This window comes from Mustela nivalis (genome assembly GCF_964662115.1).
Source record: "Mustela nivalis genome assembly, chromosome: 9".
Classification (NCBI taxonomy): Eukaryota; Metazoa; Chordata; class Mammalia; order Carnivora; family Mustelidae; genus Mustela; species Mustela nivalis.
In genome coordinates this window covers 20514473-20532966 of record NC_139028.1, presented here as the reverse complement: position 1 = coordinate 20532966, position 18494 = coordinate 20514473, and the positions used below count along the sequence as shown (strand labels likewise).

General features: G+C 46.3%; 1 protein-coding gene across 8 annotated transcripts; it reads right to left on the bottom strand.

Moving 5' to 3' along the window:
* Positions 1 to 1576: 1576 nt before the first annotated feature.
* On the bottom strand, positions 1577 to 18250 carry LOC309840432 (uncharacterized protein). Of its 8 annotated transcripts, XR_014298595.1 has the most exons (11): positions 18135 to 18250; positions 10201 to 10282; positions 9020 to 9093; positions 8505 to 8644; positions 7909 to 8119; positions 7066 to 7279; positions 5409 to 5556; positions 4877 to 5044; positions 4380 to 4536; positions 4070 to 4265; positions 1577 to 1793 (listed from the first exon to the last, which is right to left on the bottom strand). XR_014298595.1 is itself a non-coding variant. In XM_082682495.1 (10 exons), the coding sequence occupies exons 2-10, from the start codon at positions 10233 to 10235 to the stop codon at positions 4192 to 4194; spliced, it is 1221 nt and encodes a 406-aa protein (XP_082538621.1). In that variant the 5' UTR covers positions 10236 to 10282; positions 18135 to 18250; the 3' UTR covers positions 3941 to 4191. The 8 variants fall into 8 exon arrangements, 5 of the variants coding, with proteins under 5 accessions (XP_082538621.1, XP_082538622.1, XP_082538624.1 ...); XM_082682495.1 differs by lacking the exon at positions 1577 to 1793 and having other exon boundaries at positions 3941 to 4265; XM_082682496.1 differs by lacking the exons at positions 1577 to 1793; positions 4070 to 4265; positions 4380 to 4536 and adding an exon at positions 5187 to 5227 and having other exon boundaries at positions 4955 to 5066; positions 5381 to 5556.
* Between the last annotated feature and the right edge of the window lie 244 nt (positions 18251 to 18494).

Genomic DNA, 18494 nt, shown 5'->3' with positions numbered 1-18494 from the left:
GTATTGTAGTACATTTTGGTCCTTCATTCCTCCTTTTGGCTGAATAATATTCCCTTGTATGGATAGCATACAGTTTATTCATGCATTATTTGATGGACATTTGTGTTGTTTCTACTTTCTGTGGGTTGTGAAGGATGCTGTCGTGAGCATTTATGTACAAGTCTTTGTATGGGCATGCGTTTTCATTGCTCTTGGAATCGCATTGCTAGGTCATAAGGTAACCCCATGTTTAACTTTTCGAGGAGCTGCCCAACTTCCAAAGCAGTGTATGAGAGTTCCAGTTTCTCCACACTTTTGCCAACACCTTTTCCTTTCTGCCTTGATACAGCCATGCCTGCAGAGATGAAGTGGTCATATTTTTCCAATGCATAATGTTACTTAACATTTTTATATATTCTTCTTTGGAGAAATGTTTATTCATCCTTTGCCCATTTTTCAGTTGGACTGTCATACGTACATGTGCACACACACATGCATGCACACACACACACACACACACACACACACACACAGACACACTCTTATGGTTCTTTATATATTCTGGTTACAAGTCTCTTATCAGATGCATGATTTACCAACATTTTATCTCATTCTATAGGTATTATTGTTTTAAGCTGCTGAGTTTTGAGGTAATTTGTTATATAGCAATAGGTAACTAATGCATTAAGTATGCATACACTGCACATCAAAGCACTTCCATTGCTGGCTATAGCCTTCAGAGAAGCTTGCACAGATCCACAAGGAGTAACATAAAAGGATGTTTATCTATGTATAGTTTGGGTAGCAAGAAGCTGGAAGCAACTTAGATGTCTGTCCCTAAGGGAATTGATAAATAAAAAGTGGTATATGCATGGCTAGAATATTATACAAGCAGTCAGATGCAGGCTGTTAGGAACTGCTGTGACATGATGGACTCTAGGTAAGGAAAATAAAAAATTCAATTTATAGCAAAAACCAGCTAAGTAAATTAAACACACTAAGCAACAATTTAAAGGGGCATATATATATCTTAACTCACTGGAAACGAGTCTGTGAAAGGGGACAGGATAGAACTGGAAGGGGGAATGATGGAGGGAAGGGGAAAGAGAAGAGAGGCCTTGCGAGGATGAATGTGGGCATGTGGTCACCTAAGTTCCATGCACCTGAGGCTCCGAGCGCAGATCCAGAAGCAAGGTCTTGCTCCAAGGGAATGACATTTGGCACTGTGTTAGACTAAACTGTCATGACAGCCACCAAATGGGCTAACTTATTATACTAGGATTTTTTAAATTTTTTCTCCTTCCTCATGTAACGTCCAGGGTAGTTTCAGCCTGGGGTAGTGGGAGGGGCATGTTTTATTCCGTGCATTCGATTAGGGACCAGGCTGATGGCAGTGCTAACACAGCCTCCGAGGTTGCTGGGGTGGTGTAGTGAGGCGAGCAGAGCTTGGGAGACTGCTTAGCAGATACAACCCACCCCCTTTAAAAGTGGCGCAAACTTCTTCCACTCATGTTCTGTTGGCTAGAGCTTAGTTGCATGGTCCCCCTAATTCAAGAGCGCCTCAGGAATGTAATGCACACCCAGGAAGAAGGGAAAAATGGATGTTTATGGACAACTCTGGTCCCTGCTGCAGTGCATCCTTCTCAGACCCCTGAAGAAAGGCTGTCCGTCCTCCAGCCATCTGAGACACACGTGGGTTTTGAAGCAATTCTGAAATCTGGAAATTCCCGAAAGGACTCTCTTCTCTAACTGGGGGGTCTCAGCTGGAGTCACTGCCAAGTTGGAGATGTCTCTTCCTTCACTGTAGCTAGTAGCTGTCAGAGAAGTATTTAGGCAGAGAGATGAAGGGTAAACTGGAATTGCATCTAGAATCGGCATTTGTGAGATGGAGTTTGTCAGAGAGGAGACAAGCTCAGAAAACAAACTCGAAGGTTCTGCAGTTAGCATGAATAAGAGCTGGGACTAGAACCCAGTGTCCTACTGGGTTGCACACTGCCTTTCTGGTCCTTTGGCTTCTTGTTGTAAACATTATGTAAAAAGGCCCAAGGTTAGAACATTACTGGTGAAACTGGTGAAATCCAAATAAAGTCTGGAATTTAGTTCCTAGAAATATGCCGCTCTTAATCTCTTAGTTCTGGCAAATGTGCCATAGTTATGTAAACTGTGTAACAGTCAAGAACTCTGGGTAAAGAGTAATAAAACAAAACTCTCTCTACTATCTTTACAACTTCATGTAAGTTAAATTTTTTTCCCCCAAATTAGCTTATTTTACAAGGCCCCAGTGAATGTAGGCTCTGGGCCCTGGACCTACTCTGAAGTTATTATTACTTCGGAGTTTACTCTTTTGCAAGCTGTTTTGTAAGCCATCCCCTTTCCTTAGCCAAAGTGCCAGTGAATACATTCAACTCCTAGACCTTTGTCACAGCTCTTGTCCACAGCTGGTTTCTATTTCCATATGGGTTCAGGTTTTAACTTCATCGTAGTTGGGCCCCATACTTTCTTTTTTTTTTTTCTAAAGGCTTTATTTGTTATTGGACAGAGAGAGATCACAAGGAGGCAGAGAGGCAGGCAGAGAGAGAGGAGGAAGCAGGCTCCTCACTGAGCAGAGAGCCTGATGCGGGGCTCCATCCCAGCACCTTGGGATCATGACCTGAGCCGAAGGCAGAGGCTTAACCCACTGAGCCACCCAGGCGCCCCGGCCCCATACTTTCTTAAGAACAACTTACTTTAGGAGGCCAGTGTGGACTGAACGGCCAACCTCCCCTGCCCCATTCCCATGTTGAAATCCTAGCCCCAAGGTGATGGTATTAGGAGGTAGGATCTTCAGGAGGTGATTAGGTCCTGAGGGCGGAGCTTCATGAATGAGATTAGTGACCTTGTAAAAGAGACCCCAGAGAGCTCCCTTTTCATTCTACTGTGTGAGGATACAGTGAGAAGCTGGCCTCTGAATCAGGAAGCCAGCCCTTGGCAGGCACCAGATCAAGCTGCTAGTGTCTTGATCTTACCCCCACCCCCAGCCTCCAGGCTGTGAGAAATAAATATATGTTGTTCAAGCTCCCCCGCTCCCCCAAGTCTGTGGTATTTTTGTAACAGCGGCCTGAAGTATAGCCCCCTAAGTAAGACAGGCTCCAATGTTTTTGGAACCCTTAAAACCACATTTTTTTTTCCTTAACAAAGAAATCTGTTTTCAAGCAGAGACTGAGGTGGAGGGGAAACAGATAGATTCTACTGTAGGTGAGCTCTGTGTTTGGTAGGCATCGGTGAAAATTTATAAATTTTTCTCCCTCTGATCTTTCTGCCTTTGTGTGCTGAGAACAGAACATCCAGCAGAGACCTCCCGGCCGGTCCGGTGTGTGGCTGGCTGTCATTCCCCCGGCCGGCTACTAGAGGGCAGTGTGACACCCCTTTTCCTGACCGTGGACAGGAGGGCCACTGGGTCTGAAGCAGGGTGTTGGAAGTGATAAGCCTTTAGCATCTCTGAAGGAAATGGGTGGCTAGGTTCAGTCGCCTCTTCCACTTCTTATCCCTACCTTAAAACCAGAAACATAATCCTGTTTTCAATATGGTAAATATTTTTAAGAGAGAGATGGTATTTAGATTTTGATCACAATCTTCCTTAAGCTTTGGAGTACTTTCTCCACGTGGCAGATTTTGTTTGTTTGCTCAAATCCAATTCAGACCCTCTTCTTCCTTTCCTGTACCACTTTCTCCACTCGGAGGTTTAGACCCCAGTGGCAGTGAGCAATAGTAAAAACCACTGGATTATACATCTTAAAAAGGTGAATTTTATGGTATGTGAATTATAATTTTAAAGAATGTAAAGGGGAAAAAAAAAACGCAGCAGTGAGCAGACACCGTAGCTCAAATAGAATGTAATTAATTGATGGTACTGACTTGAGAAAAGTCTCAACGCTTTGCCATTCATTCGTTCTTTAGAGGGAAACAGCCTGACCTCCACCGACCTTCTAGGACACACAGTGCATTGTTCCTTTCTAACCAGGCTACTCACCCTTGGCTCAGGTAGTTTCAAAGAGCCAGGGATTAGGGTCAGGGTGTGTCTGGGAAATCCCAGTGGGGAAGCAGAATTTACCCTTTGAGGTGGTTTTCGTGGAACCTCAGTTTTCAGTTTGAGTTGGTTAGGAGACGTGTGTTCTGAACTGTGCGTTTTTGCATCAGTTATTTGGGTGGTTTCTCCCCCCCCCCCGATGATTATTACATTTGGGAATTTTGAGTCCTATTGTTGTCATAATTACGTCTAGAGCTGGTTTTCAGGCAACTGGACTGGCCTGTAAAGATAGGCAGAGAGAATATGGGGCCAGGTTGAAGCTGAGCTGTGTCTGCTCCATGACTCTGCCCCCCCCCTCCCCCGACCATATGCAGACTCAGTCTTTCCTTTGTACCTGAATGTTTTCCTTTGTTCAGTAGAGAAATCGTGTTTGGCTCCCATTTGATGCTGTTGACCTTGGGCTTACACAGGTTCAACCTTTCAGAAAACAAGGGCATGTAGGAGGTCCTGATGGTAGTTTGATCTTCAGTTGGTGCAGGCAAACCCATGCCCTTCAAGGGGACAGAGAGTGGTCAGAAAAGGAAAAGGAGCAAATCTTCCCCTCCCTGCATATTCTGCTCAGCACCCTCTGTCGACCAGGGAATTATAAGGAGTCACAGAGAAAAATGCAATGTCTGGTGCTTAGTAAGCAAGGTTTGTTTTCTTTTTTCTTTTGGCAGAGGAGATAACATTTTTGCAGAGAGGTTCCTTGCTCAGGATTGCTCTAGGTTGGGAAAGATCCAGGATTTAAACCTCAGACTCCTCTCCCAACGACTCAGCGCCCACCCACGCTCAGGCCTTTAGCAAGGTCAAAGGTGAAGGAGGACCCCGGGGGATGACAGACGTTCTTACCGGCAGCTTCTCATGGCCTCTGTGATGAGGGTCTCCATAGTGTACTTGGGAGAATTGCTTGCCTGCAGTTTCAGTTTGCAACTTGGCTTTGAGGGCCCTGAGTGTGCTAGAGGGACACTTACCCTTGACTCTGTTTACCAAGGATTTGGGAGGAGGTAGATAAGGCATCTGGGAAGAAAGGAATGCTTGTCTGGGGAAATAATAATAACAATAATAATAATGATGATGATGATTTTAATTGCTATCTTTTGTTAAGTACTTACCACGTGTCAGACTTCACCTGTCAAACATTCCTTAAGTGCATACATACCTCATCTCTGGTCAGGGACAAATATCAGACTCCCTAAGTGGCTGCAGATTCAGGAAAGCAAAACTTTTGGATTTCCCCAGAATAGTGGGGTTGGGGTTTTCTGGTAGGGTAAACTTCCTCCCTTGTTCCCTGTGTACCGCCACTCCCCCCTCCCCTTGGGATGAGGGAGTAGTTGAGACCCTCATGCTGATTACCTCTTGACAGAGAACTTGGGCACTTTACCCTGGTTACTGTGTCTCCATCAAACTTGGCAGTGGTCCTCCTACCCAGGAGGGTCATCTCCTGCTTCAGCCATCTTGGCCTCTGACGCTGATGCATAGTGGGCCGCCAGCCAGGGGCAGTGTCTTTCTGCACCGCCTGGATATATTTGCTGCATTGGAGTGAAAACATTTCTACGAGTCAGGACCTATACCTGTGAACGAATCCAGGCACGCCAAATAGAGGGGCACCGTGCCATCTGTTTCTTTTTAAATTTTATTTATTTACTTATTTGCTTTTCATTTGTGTGTCTGCCTAAACTATACAGAGTATTTTCAGGTAATTTTGAAGACAAATTTGTTTCTTCCCTGAAAATAAAATTTGAATTTATTTTATCTCTGCTTCTTTTCACACTCCCCAGTTATCATGCTTAGACCCAGCACAGAGGACGCAACACCAGCAGCCAAAGGATAGGGCAACGGAGAGCCCTTCTGAAGCCTTGTGGTAGGCAGCTAGTGGCTATGGCTGAGAGAATGTGGTCTTGGGAAATGAACTTGGAATTGTGTGTGTTGGGCAGGGGGCGAAGAGCGCTCTCATGTGCTGCGGTGGCGTCCCTGCTCCCCGCGAAGGCTCTCCTTTCCTCCACCCCTTTGGACTAGGACTCCATTTCTGTAATATTTGTGTGCCACCGTGTGCGTACTCCTCCCTTTGCACCCGAGCGGGGCCTTCTAGCCTTTCAGGGATGAGTCCGAGGGAGGGAGTGGACCATTCTGAGCCCCCGAGGGAAGCAGGCTTGAATAGGCAAGAAGCCAGGACAAGCCTGGGCAAGTGGAGTGCCTGGTACTCTGCAGTTTCATGGGGACTGGGTAAGCCTGCCTACTCGGCCTCCTGGCATGCAGTTAGAGCCCATGTCTCCCAGAGATGTGGAGGGAAAGAGACTGACCCCCGGCTATGAAGAACATGCAGTTTGTCCTGGCCCCAAGCTTAGGTAAAACGAGGATGAAGTAAATCTGAACTAGTTTGAGATTCAAGATTCTGAAACAGTTAGTCCTTTGCTTTGCTGCCTTCTATAACTATGTCTCTGAATTGGACAGAAGACTGAGTTCTGGATTATTACAGATCTTCCTTGACTTACGGTGAGGTTACATCTCCTGAAACCACCTGTAAGTTGAAAATATCAGAAGTGGAAAATGCATTTAACGCAGCTGAACTACTGAACGTCATAACATAGCCTAGCCTAACTTAGACATGCTTAGCACAATTATTATTAGCCTATAGCTGGACAACATCATGTAACACAAAGCCTACTTTTTAATAAAGTGCTGGATAGCTCACGTAGCTTTTTGAATACTGTACTGAAAGTGAAAACCAGGATGGTTACATGCGTGCAGAAAGGTTTTCCGAGTGTTGGCTGTTGACAGCTCTGATCGCGGGGCTGACTGGGAGCTGGGGTTCGCTGCCAGGGCTCATCACCAGAGTATTGTACTGCGTATCGCAGCCTGGGAAAAAGATTCAGATTCTATGGTTTCTACTGAACGCGCATCACTTTGGCACCATCATAAAGTCGAAAGATCATCATAAGTTGGGGACAGTCAGTACCTTTCTCTTGGGCAGTAGAGCCCTCCTTTGGCCCCTTCCCCCAATAGCAACCCACAGCTTGCCAAGAGTTTTGGATACTCACTCGATCCCCTGGCTACTTTTGTTTGGGTCGGTTTTGAGCACTTGATTCCACCCCGAGGCTTGGAAGTTGCTCTGGTGTTGGCTGATATACTCCACGTAGCCTGGACGCATTGTTGGTGCTATTTTTCTGCCCTGAACGTGAACTGGGAACATCGACTCGCCAAGAAGTGGGTTCTGGAAGGAAATCTGATGAGTAGTACTCATGTGGTAGTCACCTGAGGGGAGCAAGAAAGTGTGCAGAGGGCCTCCTCTGTGTGGGAAAGTCCTGAGAGTAAAGGTGGGGACCTGGACCCCAACCTTGGCTCCTGCATAGCTGGTCTATTTAACTAGACCTTGGATAATGTGAATAACAGACGCAAATACTAGGGCATTGCCTCTCCCACCGCGCTGACCTTCAGGGTTGTCTCCCAGCACCAGAACTAAAGAATTCTTAGTGTGGAATCCAGATTATCCTCTATGCCTTTTTGGATCACCTGAGCTTTTGAAAGCCTGGATGACAGGGCTGCCCACTGGTCCAGCCCACACAGGAAGGGGCTAGGCTGGGGTTATTGGTGTGGTACCCTCCCCAAATGGTTCCAGCTGGCCTCGGAGGCAAATATTGCCGAAAGGCTCTTGAAGAAGACAGGGCTGGGGCCCTTGCTGCCTTCTGCCTTCTGCTGGGCTCATGGTCCCCATCCCTGGGATCTGCAGTGGCGGGGGAGGGGGAGGTGAGGGTGGGGGCGTGGAGGGGGCGGGCACAGGAGTGCCCCTGGTTAGGGTGAAGCTGGTGGGCTGGGAACAGAGGGTCTGATACAGAATGCCACTCCTCTACCCCCTGGAGGTTTGCCTCCAGGCTAAGACTCACCTGAACGGGAGGACTTCGTCCCAGGGTAAGTCTCTGGCTTTTTCCTCCCGGGCTTGTAACATTCTCCACAGGTTTTGCTGAAGGGGAGCCACGGAGCCTTGCAGTACTGGCTGAAGTAGCCTGGCGGCTGCATCTGGGGTGGAGCCTTGGAAAGGGGCTCCAGGCGGTATTTAATATCCTGCGGGGCTATTTCCTCCGGAGCTTCCGACTCCTGCAAGGAAACCCCCCTGCTGCTGCTTCCCCACAGTGGGAAGTTAGCTTTTGCCTCTTGGTGCACAGGGGTCCTTCTGATCTCCCAGGCCTGAGTAGGGGAGGTCAGTGGGGAGTCAGTCTTCTAGGGTGAGAGGTCATCAAAGACTAGGTAGGTGCTACTTTCTAGCAAGTTACTTCACTTCTTTGAGCCACTGTGTCCTTACTCATAAACTCACTTCCTGGGTTACTGAGAGGATCTGAAATAAAGTAGCAGAGTGCCTGGCACGAGGTGCTTCCTAAATGGTGTCTCCTCTCAAACCGTGAACAGTAAGATTCTTCTCGAGGGTTTCTGCTGTGTCCATGGCCTGTGTCCCTGTTGGCTCCGCTCTCCCTCTCCACCTTACCTCAGGACCGGGATGGCTGTTCTCCCACTGGGTTTGGAGAGCCGGTGTGTCTTGCGGGGTGGGACTGAGGGCTGAGCTATTTGAAGAAGGGTGGGCAAGTGGGCAGAGTCTTCTGTGCCCTGGAGAGGGGGTGTCTAGAGCTGGGGGAGGAGGAGGGATGGCCTGTTCTGGTGAGGCTTCCCTAATAACCTCCTTGCCTGTTACTCCCACCCCCCCGAGGGCGGAGCTGGGGTGCTGCTGGTGGCCTTGGTGTTCAGACAGGACCCAAACTGAGTTCGTTTGAGGCCTGAGCACTAAGAACTGGGCAGAAACACGGAGGTGGGGGAAGTAGGGGTGGTTGGGGAAGGGGGGGGGTGCTTTCTCTGCGCATAAGGCCATATGGCATTTTAAAAGCAGTTATTTTAAATGAGCATTTCGGGTCTTTATTTATTTATTTATTTATTTATTTGGCCTTGAAAGTAATGCTGGTCCCGAGAGGGGTGGCTTCCAATGACATTGGTTGGTGGCGGACTCACCAGCTAATGGGCTGAGCTCTGGATAGGGGGTTGCCTGCTCCCACGGATTGATGCCGTTGCTGTGTCTGTGTTTCCTAAGCAGCAGAGGAGAGAGGAGTGTCTAGGAGCACAAGAGGGTTAGAGCTGAGTCCAGGGTTTGTTCACCTGCCACTTAGGAAGCCGCAAGGGTGTACCCCACGGGACCTGTGGAAGCCCCTCCACAGGGATTGGCCAGTAGCTGATACTCCTTTAGGGAGAGAGAGGAAGGTGGCCTACTACACTGGCCACGCTGAGACTCAGCATTTTAGGTTGAAGGGGGGGAGATTAGGTTAAAGGGGCTGCTGCCCTTTTGGAAGCAGCTTTTTGGCTGGTTATTGACTGGCCTTTTTTGACTCCATGTACAGTGGAGGTGGCGGGGTAGGGTATAAAAAAGACCTGCCAAAGGGCCGCTTTACCTACAGTTGATGTTGGGAGGCTGCAGCTGTAGCGGGGAGCCAGTGAAAAGAACTCTATGGGGAGGTCAGCCCTTGAACCATTGAGGTCTGGGCACGCCCTGAGTGAGAGCAGAATCCAGGACAGGAAACATCCTGTGTCTTCTGCCTGTCAGCTCTGCCTTAGAGGAACAGAAGCAGACAGCGGGAGCTTGGGGGACAGTTAGAAGGGGAGTGAGAAAGGGGATGTTGGGTAGGGGTGACCGGAGGACAGTCAGCCATAGTCACAGAGCCCACAGACATGGCTGAAGGTGGGCACGGTAGGCCTCTGGCTTTCTGGGTTGTGATCACGGTCGTGTCCTTGCTCAGCCCTGCCCTCTGTCCCTGCTTGTACTTTGGCAGAAACACTTTGGTTCTGAGGGTTGGTGTCTTAGGTTGCCTTCGTCCTCCTCGCTGGATATGAACGGCACCCTGCTGGCTTTGATGGAGGAAGTGGGAGCCATTGTTTCCCTAACAACAGACCCCAGACCAGCAACTAGGGGAGGGGAGCAATTGTGTGATTGATCAGGCCCCAAGATTGTTGGATCTCATCTCTGCCACCAGCTTCAAGTCCAGCTCTGGATTGCCTCTGTGTGTGTGTGATGTGTGTGTGTGTGTATGTGCCCACACTATGGCCCTTCAGAAAATGTCTTTTGTTTTCTACCCTGATCTCCATCCCCCTTTCGAGACACACACAAACACACACACACTCATGCACATACACACACACACCAGTTGTCGTCCTGAGACAGACTGTTGACCTGCATCTTATCAGCTGGATGAATCTGGCCAGTAGCTGATGCTCTTTCAGAACCTGGAATCACAAAATGGGAATCTTAGAAGTGGATGATACCATAAAGGACTTCTATTCATGATACTTACCCCACACCAATTAATTTAGAAGGATTTTCCATCAGTTTACTAGTTCAGCTGCTTTCCCAACCTTTGGTCCCATGGAAATACACTGCTAATTACATGAATCTTAGAATCGAAGTTAGAGTCTTGCAGAGATTTGATCCTTACATCTGTTCCATGCTGGAATCTCCCGGCAAATCATTTCTAGAAGTGCCACTCCCACCTACGTTTGAACACTTTCTGCCCTGTCACCCCCTCCTGGGACATAAGTAGTTCTTTCCTGGGCAACTCTAGCTATTTGCAGTTATGTTCCCCTGTGACTTCACCATTTGTCTAAATTATCCATCTTGGGGCTTACACAAACGGACTAATAACTCCTCTTCTATCTGACAACATTTTAGATGTGTTGGAATACATTTTTCTTTCTCTTCCTGGAGTCACAAGATTAAGGTAATAGGAGGAGAGTTTTCTATTGGAACTTATATGAGAAAGGAAACAAGACAATATTCGCTTAGAAGGTAGTAGGAAATTAATCTTTATACATAGAGGGTCTAACTGCATCTGCAGACCCTTCCCCTAGGGCCTCCTCACTGTCCTCCATCCCCAGCCCAGCCCCAGAGCCAAGCATGACAACCCAGCTGAAGGCTGACACCAGAGGAGGCGGTGGGAGGGAGAGGATGAAGGACCATAGGAGAGGACCAAGGTTATCCGTGCAGAGGGTCCGGGTGCATACTCATAGGGAACTTTGGAGGGTGGCCTCCAGGTGGGTCCTAGAGTCATAAATAAAGCCCAGGGACAGACAGAATAGACTAGAGGAACTACTCTTGAACACTGGGGTGTGGGAGGGGGCCAAATAGCCCAAGAACCTGAAGTGCAAGGACTGAGAGGACACCCTCTAAGATTCATTGTTCTCGAGTAGTCGTTAGTAAGACATTTCTCTCCTTCACTGTGGCACCTCTTTTTTGATTGGGAAATGATGTCACAGTTATGGTGACATTAGAAGAAAGCTGCTGCACCCAGCTTATTTTTTTCTAGTTCCTTCAACCATGATTTTGAGTCCCATACTATCTTCTCTGAAGTCATTCCAGTTTGCCCCTTTTAAAGTGCAGCACCTGGCTTGGGTCCCAAGGCCCAGGATATTCTGATAAATAGGACTGTTATTTGCCTACATCTAAATATTATGTTGTAATCAATGTATTTGAGGTTGAATTAGCTTCCATGGTGACCACATCCCATTGTTGATTCTCACTGAGAAAACTATTGTCAAATGTTCCCACTGCTCCTTTATAGATATTGCGAGAGAAGAGACGGAGCCAGATCACCCCCATTGCCTACTTGTGCAGTTGGCGTGTTGTTCCAGTTATAGTTACTTTCAGCATCTAGAAATCCCACTTGCTCTCTGACACTTTTTCAACGTGGAAGGGAATGGGATGGTGGGGCTTGTCTTGGTTTTTCTTGGTGCAGGAGAGGAGGAAGCTAGAATGGGGGTTATCTGGGCCCATTCCTTCTCCTAAGCTCTGATTAGCCCAGCCAATGTGGTCTCATGCTGGAGAGGACTTCTGACTTACAAAATGTAAAGTCTTTCAATGTGGACTTTAGAGGAACTTTTGGCAAAGACAAACTCAAGCAACCACCCGAGGTGCCATGGCACCTCCCTGTAGGCTTAATTCTGCTTACGAACTTATACTGCGAATTAATGCTACTGCTTTAAGTGCAGGCTCAGATTACCCAATCAGCCTTTCTCTGAATTTTCATGGCACTTTGTACTCAGCTCTCATATGCTGTTTTGTGGATCATGAAGTCCTGTGGCCAAAACTTTTAGTCATTTTCTTATTCTTACTTATATTCTTATTTTCTTAGACCTTTTACTCATTTTCAAATCCTCAGCTCCTAACCCAAGGTACTATACCTCAGAACTAATAGCTGTCATTTATTTGTTGCCAGTATGAACCAGGCAGTCTCTACACAGTAATTTCATAAAAACTCAACACATTTGATGCTAGTATTTTCATTTTGTAGACAGGGAAACTAAGGCTGAAGACCACAGAGCTATCAAAGCCCATGTACTCTGTCCACATGAATGAATGAATGAATGAATGAATGCATCTTGAGGTGGTTACTCTAGGTGAGTGGACCAAAGTTGGTTCATTGCTTTCTGGAAGCTCCCTACAGCTTCTTAGTGAAGGTCTCTAATTAGCAGTGCTGATAATAGATTATCATATATGCAACATTAGATGAATGCTTAATTAACACATGGACCTCCTATCAGATATTCATGGAGTGACTCACCAGCCAACCCAGTCCCAGTGACAGGGAGTTTGTAGCCTTCATGGAAGCAGGGTAGGGGAAGCATGATTATTCCAGTATTGATGGTGAGACTGAGGATAGGAATGTCTCCCGGTCACATGGGAGGTGGTTGAGGAGGAGGCCTTTATCTACAGGATGTGTCTAGTCTCCTCAACCTTCTATCAAGGTCCTTTGTACCCTGACCTATCAATCCCTCCCCTGGACTCGCTGGACTTCACTTCCCTGATCAAACACCACAGGTTCAGACTTCTGTGCTTTTCCAAGCTGCTTCCACTATTCCATTTTTTCTCCCACTAGCAGGACTTTACTCTCTTCCTATAGTGCCCAGCTCAAGTATTTCTTTCCTTTGTGGATTTTTCCCTGGTTTCCTTGCTATGGGCAGAATGGCTGAATTAAATGCTTCCTATTTATGTAACATTTGTAAATATTTATGCACTCAACATAGGATCATCTAAATCTATAAACAAATATTAACAGACCTGAAGGCAGAAATAGACAGCAATACAATAATAGAGGGGGACTTTAATACCCCAGTTACACCAACGGATAGATCATCCAGACAGAAAATCAATAAGGAAACACTGGCCTTAAGTGACACATTAGATCAGAAGGACTTAATAGATATATACAGAACATCCCATTCAAAAGCAGCAGAATACACATTTTTCTCAAGGGCACATGGAACATTCTCCAGAATAGACTATATGTTAAGGCCACAAACAAGTCTTAATAAATTTAAGAAGACTGATATAATATCAAGGATCTTTTCCAACCACGATGGTATGAAACTAGAAATTAATTACAAGAAGAAAAACTGGAAAAAGCACCAATATGTAGACATTAAACAACAGGCTATTGCACAACCAACGGGTCAACAAAGAAGTCGAAGGAGAAATAAAAGCACACCTTGAGTCAAATGAAAATGGAAATACAACATATGAAAATTTATGGGATGCAGCAAAAGCAGTTCTAAGAGGAAAGTTCATAGTGACACATGCCTAACTCAAACACTTCAAGAAGGAACTAGAAAAAGATCAAATGAAGCCAAAAGTTCGTAGGAGGAAATAACAGACCAAAGTGGAAATAAATGAAATAAAGACTAAAAAGGTAATATAAAAGATAAGTGAAACTAAGAGATGGTTCTTTGAAATAAAATTGGTAAACTTTTTACCAGGTTCACCAAAAAAGAAAGAAAAGTCTCAAAAAAATCAGAAATGAAAGAGGAGACATTATAACTGATTCCACAAATACAAAGCATCGTAAGAGCCTGCTCTGAGCAATTAAACATCAACAAATTGGACAGCCTAGAAGAAATGGATAAGTTCCTAGAACCAGACAAATTTCAAGACTAAACAGAAAAACAGGAATTGGTTGAAGAGGAAGGCACACCTCCAAACTCATTTGACAACGCTAGCACTGCTCTCATACCAAAACTGACAAGGGCACACAGAAAAAGAAAAGAAATTTATAGGCCATTATCTCTGGTGAACATGGATGAAAACATCCTCAACAAAATGTTACCAAACTGAATTTAACAATACATTCAAAAAATTACATACCATGATCAAGTGGGATTTATTCCATCATTGCGAGGATGGTTTGACATCCATCATGTTTGAAATCAACATGATACACCACATTAAAAAAATGAAGGATAAAAATCACATGATCATCTTAATAGATACAGAAAAAGCATTTGACAAAATTCAACATCCATTCATGATTAAAAACTCTCAAAAAAGTGGTTATAGATGCAGAGTGTCTTGACATAATAAAGGCCACATATTAAGCCCATAGCCAACATCATACACAATGGTGAAAAGCTAAATCATTTCCTCTAAGATGAGGAACAAGATCAGGAGGTCCATGCTCACCATTTTTAGTAAACTAGTATCGGAAGTACTAGCTAGAGTGCTTAGGGAAGGAAAATAAATAAAAGGCATCCAAATTGGTAAGGAAGAAGTAAAACTGTCCCAACTTGAGGGTGACAAGATTTTATAAAGCCCTAAAAGACTTCATCAAAACACGGTTAGGGGGCGCCTGAGTGGCTCAGTGGGTTAAGCCTTTTCCTTTGGCTCAGGTCATGATCCCAGGGTCCTGGGATTGAGCCCCGTATCAGGCTCTCTGCTGAGCAGGGTGCCTGTTTCCTTTCCTTTCTCTCTGCCTGCCTCTCTGCCTGCTTGTGATCTCTGTCTGTCAAATAAATAAAATCTTAAAAACAAAAACAAAAACAACACTGTTAGAAGTAATAGGCAAATTCAGTAAAGTCACAAGGTACAAAGCCAATATATAAAAATCTTGCATTTCCATACATTAACAACAAACTAGCAGAAAGAGATGTTAAGAAAGCAATCCCATTTACAATTGCATCAGAGTGAATAAAACACCTAGGAATAAGTTTAACCAAGGAGGTAAAAGACCTGTATGCTAATAATGATAAGACATTGACGTAAGAAATTGAAGAAGACACAAATAAATGGAAAGATACTCTGTGATCACAGATTGGAAAGATTCATATTGTCACATGTTCATACCACCCCCAAACAATCTACAGATTCAGCACAATCCCTATCAAAATTCCAATGGGCATGTTTCACAGAAAAAGAACAAACTATCGTGAAATTTGTGTGGGAACACAGAAGACTTCAAATAGCCAAAGCAATCTTGATAGAGAAGATTGTGCAGGCATCACACTCCCTGTATCAAACTGTATCACAAAACTATGGTCATCAAGACGGTATAAAATCAGCATAAGAAGAGACACATAGGGGTGCCTGGGTGGCTCAGTGGGTTAAAGCCTCTGCCTTCGGCTCAGGTCATGCATGATTCCCAGGATCCTGGAATCGAGCCCTGCATCGGGCTTTCTGCTCAGCAGGGAGTCCGCTTCCCTTCCTCTCTCTCTGCCTGCTTCTCTGCCTACTTGTGATCTTTGTCAAATAAATAAAAAAAAAAAAAAAAGAAGAGACACATAGATCAATGGAGCAGAATAGAGACCTCAGAAATAAACTCACATATATATGGCCAATTAATTTACAACAAAGGAGGCATGCATATACAATGGGGATAAGATAGTCTTTTCAACATCTGATGTTGGGAAAATTGGATGACCACATGCAGAAGAATGAAACTAGGTTATCTCACGCCATTCAGAGAAATTAACTCAAAAGGGGATTAAAGACTTGAATGTAAGACCTAAAACCATAGATATGAAAAAACACAGGTAAGTTCCTTGACCTTGGTCTTGGTGATGATTTTGTGATCTGACTCCAAAAGCAAAGGCTACAAAAGCAAAAAATAAACAAGTGGTACTCCATCAAAATAAAAAGCTTCTGCGCAGCAAAGGAAACCATCAACAAAACGAAAAGACCACCTCCCAAATGGGAGCAAATATTTTCAAACCATGTATCTGATGAAGGATTGATATTCGAAATACATAAAGAAATCATGCAACTCAATAGCAAAAAAAAAAAAAAAAATCCAATTAAAAAATGGGCAGAGGATCTGAATAGACATATTTCCAAAGAAAATATACAGGTGGCCAACAGACTCATAAAAAAATGCTCAATATCACTAATTATCAGAGAAATGCAAATTAAAACCACAATGAGATATCACCTCATACCTATTAGAATGGCTATGGAATGGGGACTATTGTTGCTATCTGAGTCCCTAAAATGCACAACTATTGGTGCCTGATGTCGCTAATATGCATCTGTGTATTACTTTGCAGCTAATTTATGTGAACTTCCCTGATAGGACATAGACATTCTCCAATACCCCTGACCCCATTCCCACCCCAAAAAGAAACACAGTGGTGGTCCCTAAACCTTTGACTTAGGAATCCCAGCTTAGATAGGTGGAGCAAAAGGCGATCCCCAAGAGCCCTGCATCAACGAGGTAACAGCACAAAAGGAAGGCATCCGGGAGTCCTGGTACTGTAGGGCAGATGGCTCTGATTTCTCTTCCTCATGTCTTAGGTTGGGGATGGGGGGCTTGTGAACAGTCTTCTTTGATTTTGCAGTTCAGGTTAGGGAGTGGGCTGGGGGAAAGCAGATGAAGAGGAGGGTGAGGAGGAGAGGGGCTTTGCAATCTGGGTGGGCCTTCGGGGACCCAGGCAGAGACCACAGCCCAGAGCAGTACCAGGCATCCGGTTGGGTGGGGCTGCCCTCCGGCGCTGTGGATGGGCCCATGCCCCCTGCTCCGAGTTGCCATTTGCCAAACACATGGAAAGATAGCATTTTATTCCCTTCAGGCTTCTACCTTTTGGCTGAGCCACCTCTTCTATCTTCCTTTTTTCTGTTCCTTCTGCCAGCTATCTCCCCACTTGGGAAGGACTGCGTCCCCTCTCTCCCCAAGCTGGCCTGTCCAGATGCCGGTGCCCTGGCCCAGGGCGGGGGCTCTGACTTTCCCTCTCGGTGCTGACTGAAAGGGAGTCCCTTCAGCTCTGGCTGGGGACTGAGGGAAGGTTGCTTGTCTCTGCTCAGAGCTTCTTCACTTTCTCCCCAGGCTCTCTGGGACCCTCCCCTTGCCTGTGATTAGAGAAACCATTTAATTTATTGTCCAAACTAGGACACTTCTGTGAGTGAATGGTGTGTGTGTGTGTGTGTGTGTGTGTATGTGTGCACACACGTGCTATTTGTAATATGTCGAGACAACAGGTGTAAACCATGACTGACCTGGGCAAGCTGGAAGTCAGGGCAAGCAGAGTTCTGAGGGGTCGGCTGGCCTTGCTTTCATTTCTAGGGAAAGTGTGGAAGGTGGAGGCGGCCAGCAGAGGCTGCTGTGTACCAGCTATGTCTGCCGGTCTCACCCCCGAACAGCTCTCAGAGGGAAAGGCTGGGGGGCAGAGGCTGGGTGTGGTGAAGGCTGCCGTCCCTTGCTGACGATTTGGCAGACGGTGAAATCTGGGCTCACCATCAGGAGGGCGAGGGGCAGGGGTGGGGTCGGGGGCTGGTTTCTCAAAAGCGCCCTCTAATTCCTGGATTGGACTGTGCCTCTCCTGAACCCAAGGGATTTTTGTCCTGCCCCTTCAGACAATGCCTGGCAAGTGGGTTTGTGGTACTACCAGCTCCTGAGGCTGGCGTCTTCCTAGGTAGGTTAGCAAGAGGGCTCATAGGGCAGCCCAGGGGCGCCCTGTGTCCGAGAGGACCGTAGGAGTGCTGAGAATCCCTTTTGTTGGCTTGCAGGTGGAGAATGCCGACCAGCCATGGAGTCCTGTGAAGGAGAAGGGCTCTCCTGCAAACTTCTACCCTCTCTCCTCATTTAGCTCTTACCTCTGGCAGAAAAACCCCATTTCTGTCTTCCTTACCTAGGGGACTTCCCCCTCTTGACCTCTAAGTGTGGAGCTGGGAGACCTTATTCCTTGTGGGAGGAAGGGATTTCTGGAGAAGGTAGGGGTCCTTACTCTACTCTGGCCTGTGGAAAGTCTTGGTTGCTGAGTGGACTCTCAGTCCCAGTTGTGATGTCCGGGTTACTGGCTCACACCAGCTTCTCTCCCTACTCACCTGAAGGGAGAGGCAGTATCTGATTTTGCAGACCACGTGCTGGTGACCCTACCCCAGCTCCTCACCCTTTGTCCTCAGTGATGGTAAAAGGGGAGGTGTTCTAAGCCGGCTGTGGGGAGAGCTGCCCTGCCTAAACAGAGAATTCTGGAACAGTAGTGGGTATCCAGGGCAGCCACAGGGATTACCATGGCAACACAAAAGGCAAGCCTAGTTGTGGGGAGGTGGGGCTGGAGCAGGATTCCCCGGGCTGGTCAGAGGGGGACTTGAGGCTAAGAAAGAGAGACACCCACAGCTGCCCCAAAGAGGCCAGAGAAATCCCACCTGTTGCCGCTTGTCAGCCAGAACCCCATGCCCCCTGGC

Coding starts and splice junctions, on each gene's coding strand:
- LOC309840432 (XM_082682495.1), bottom strand. CDS start 10,235: ATGCAGGTCAACAGTCTGTCTCAGGACGACAACTG. Junction 7,280..7,908: donor GACGAAGTCCTCCCGTTCAG/GTGAGTCTTAGC, acceptor TGCTCCCCTCAG/GTGACTACCACATGAGTACT. Junction 4,537..4,876: donor GAGGCCATGAGAAGCTGCCG/GTAAGAACGTCT, acceptor GTCCCCTTGAAG/GGCATGGGTTTGCCTGCACC.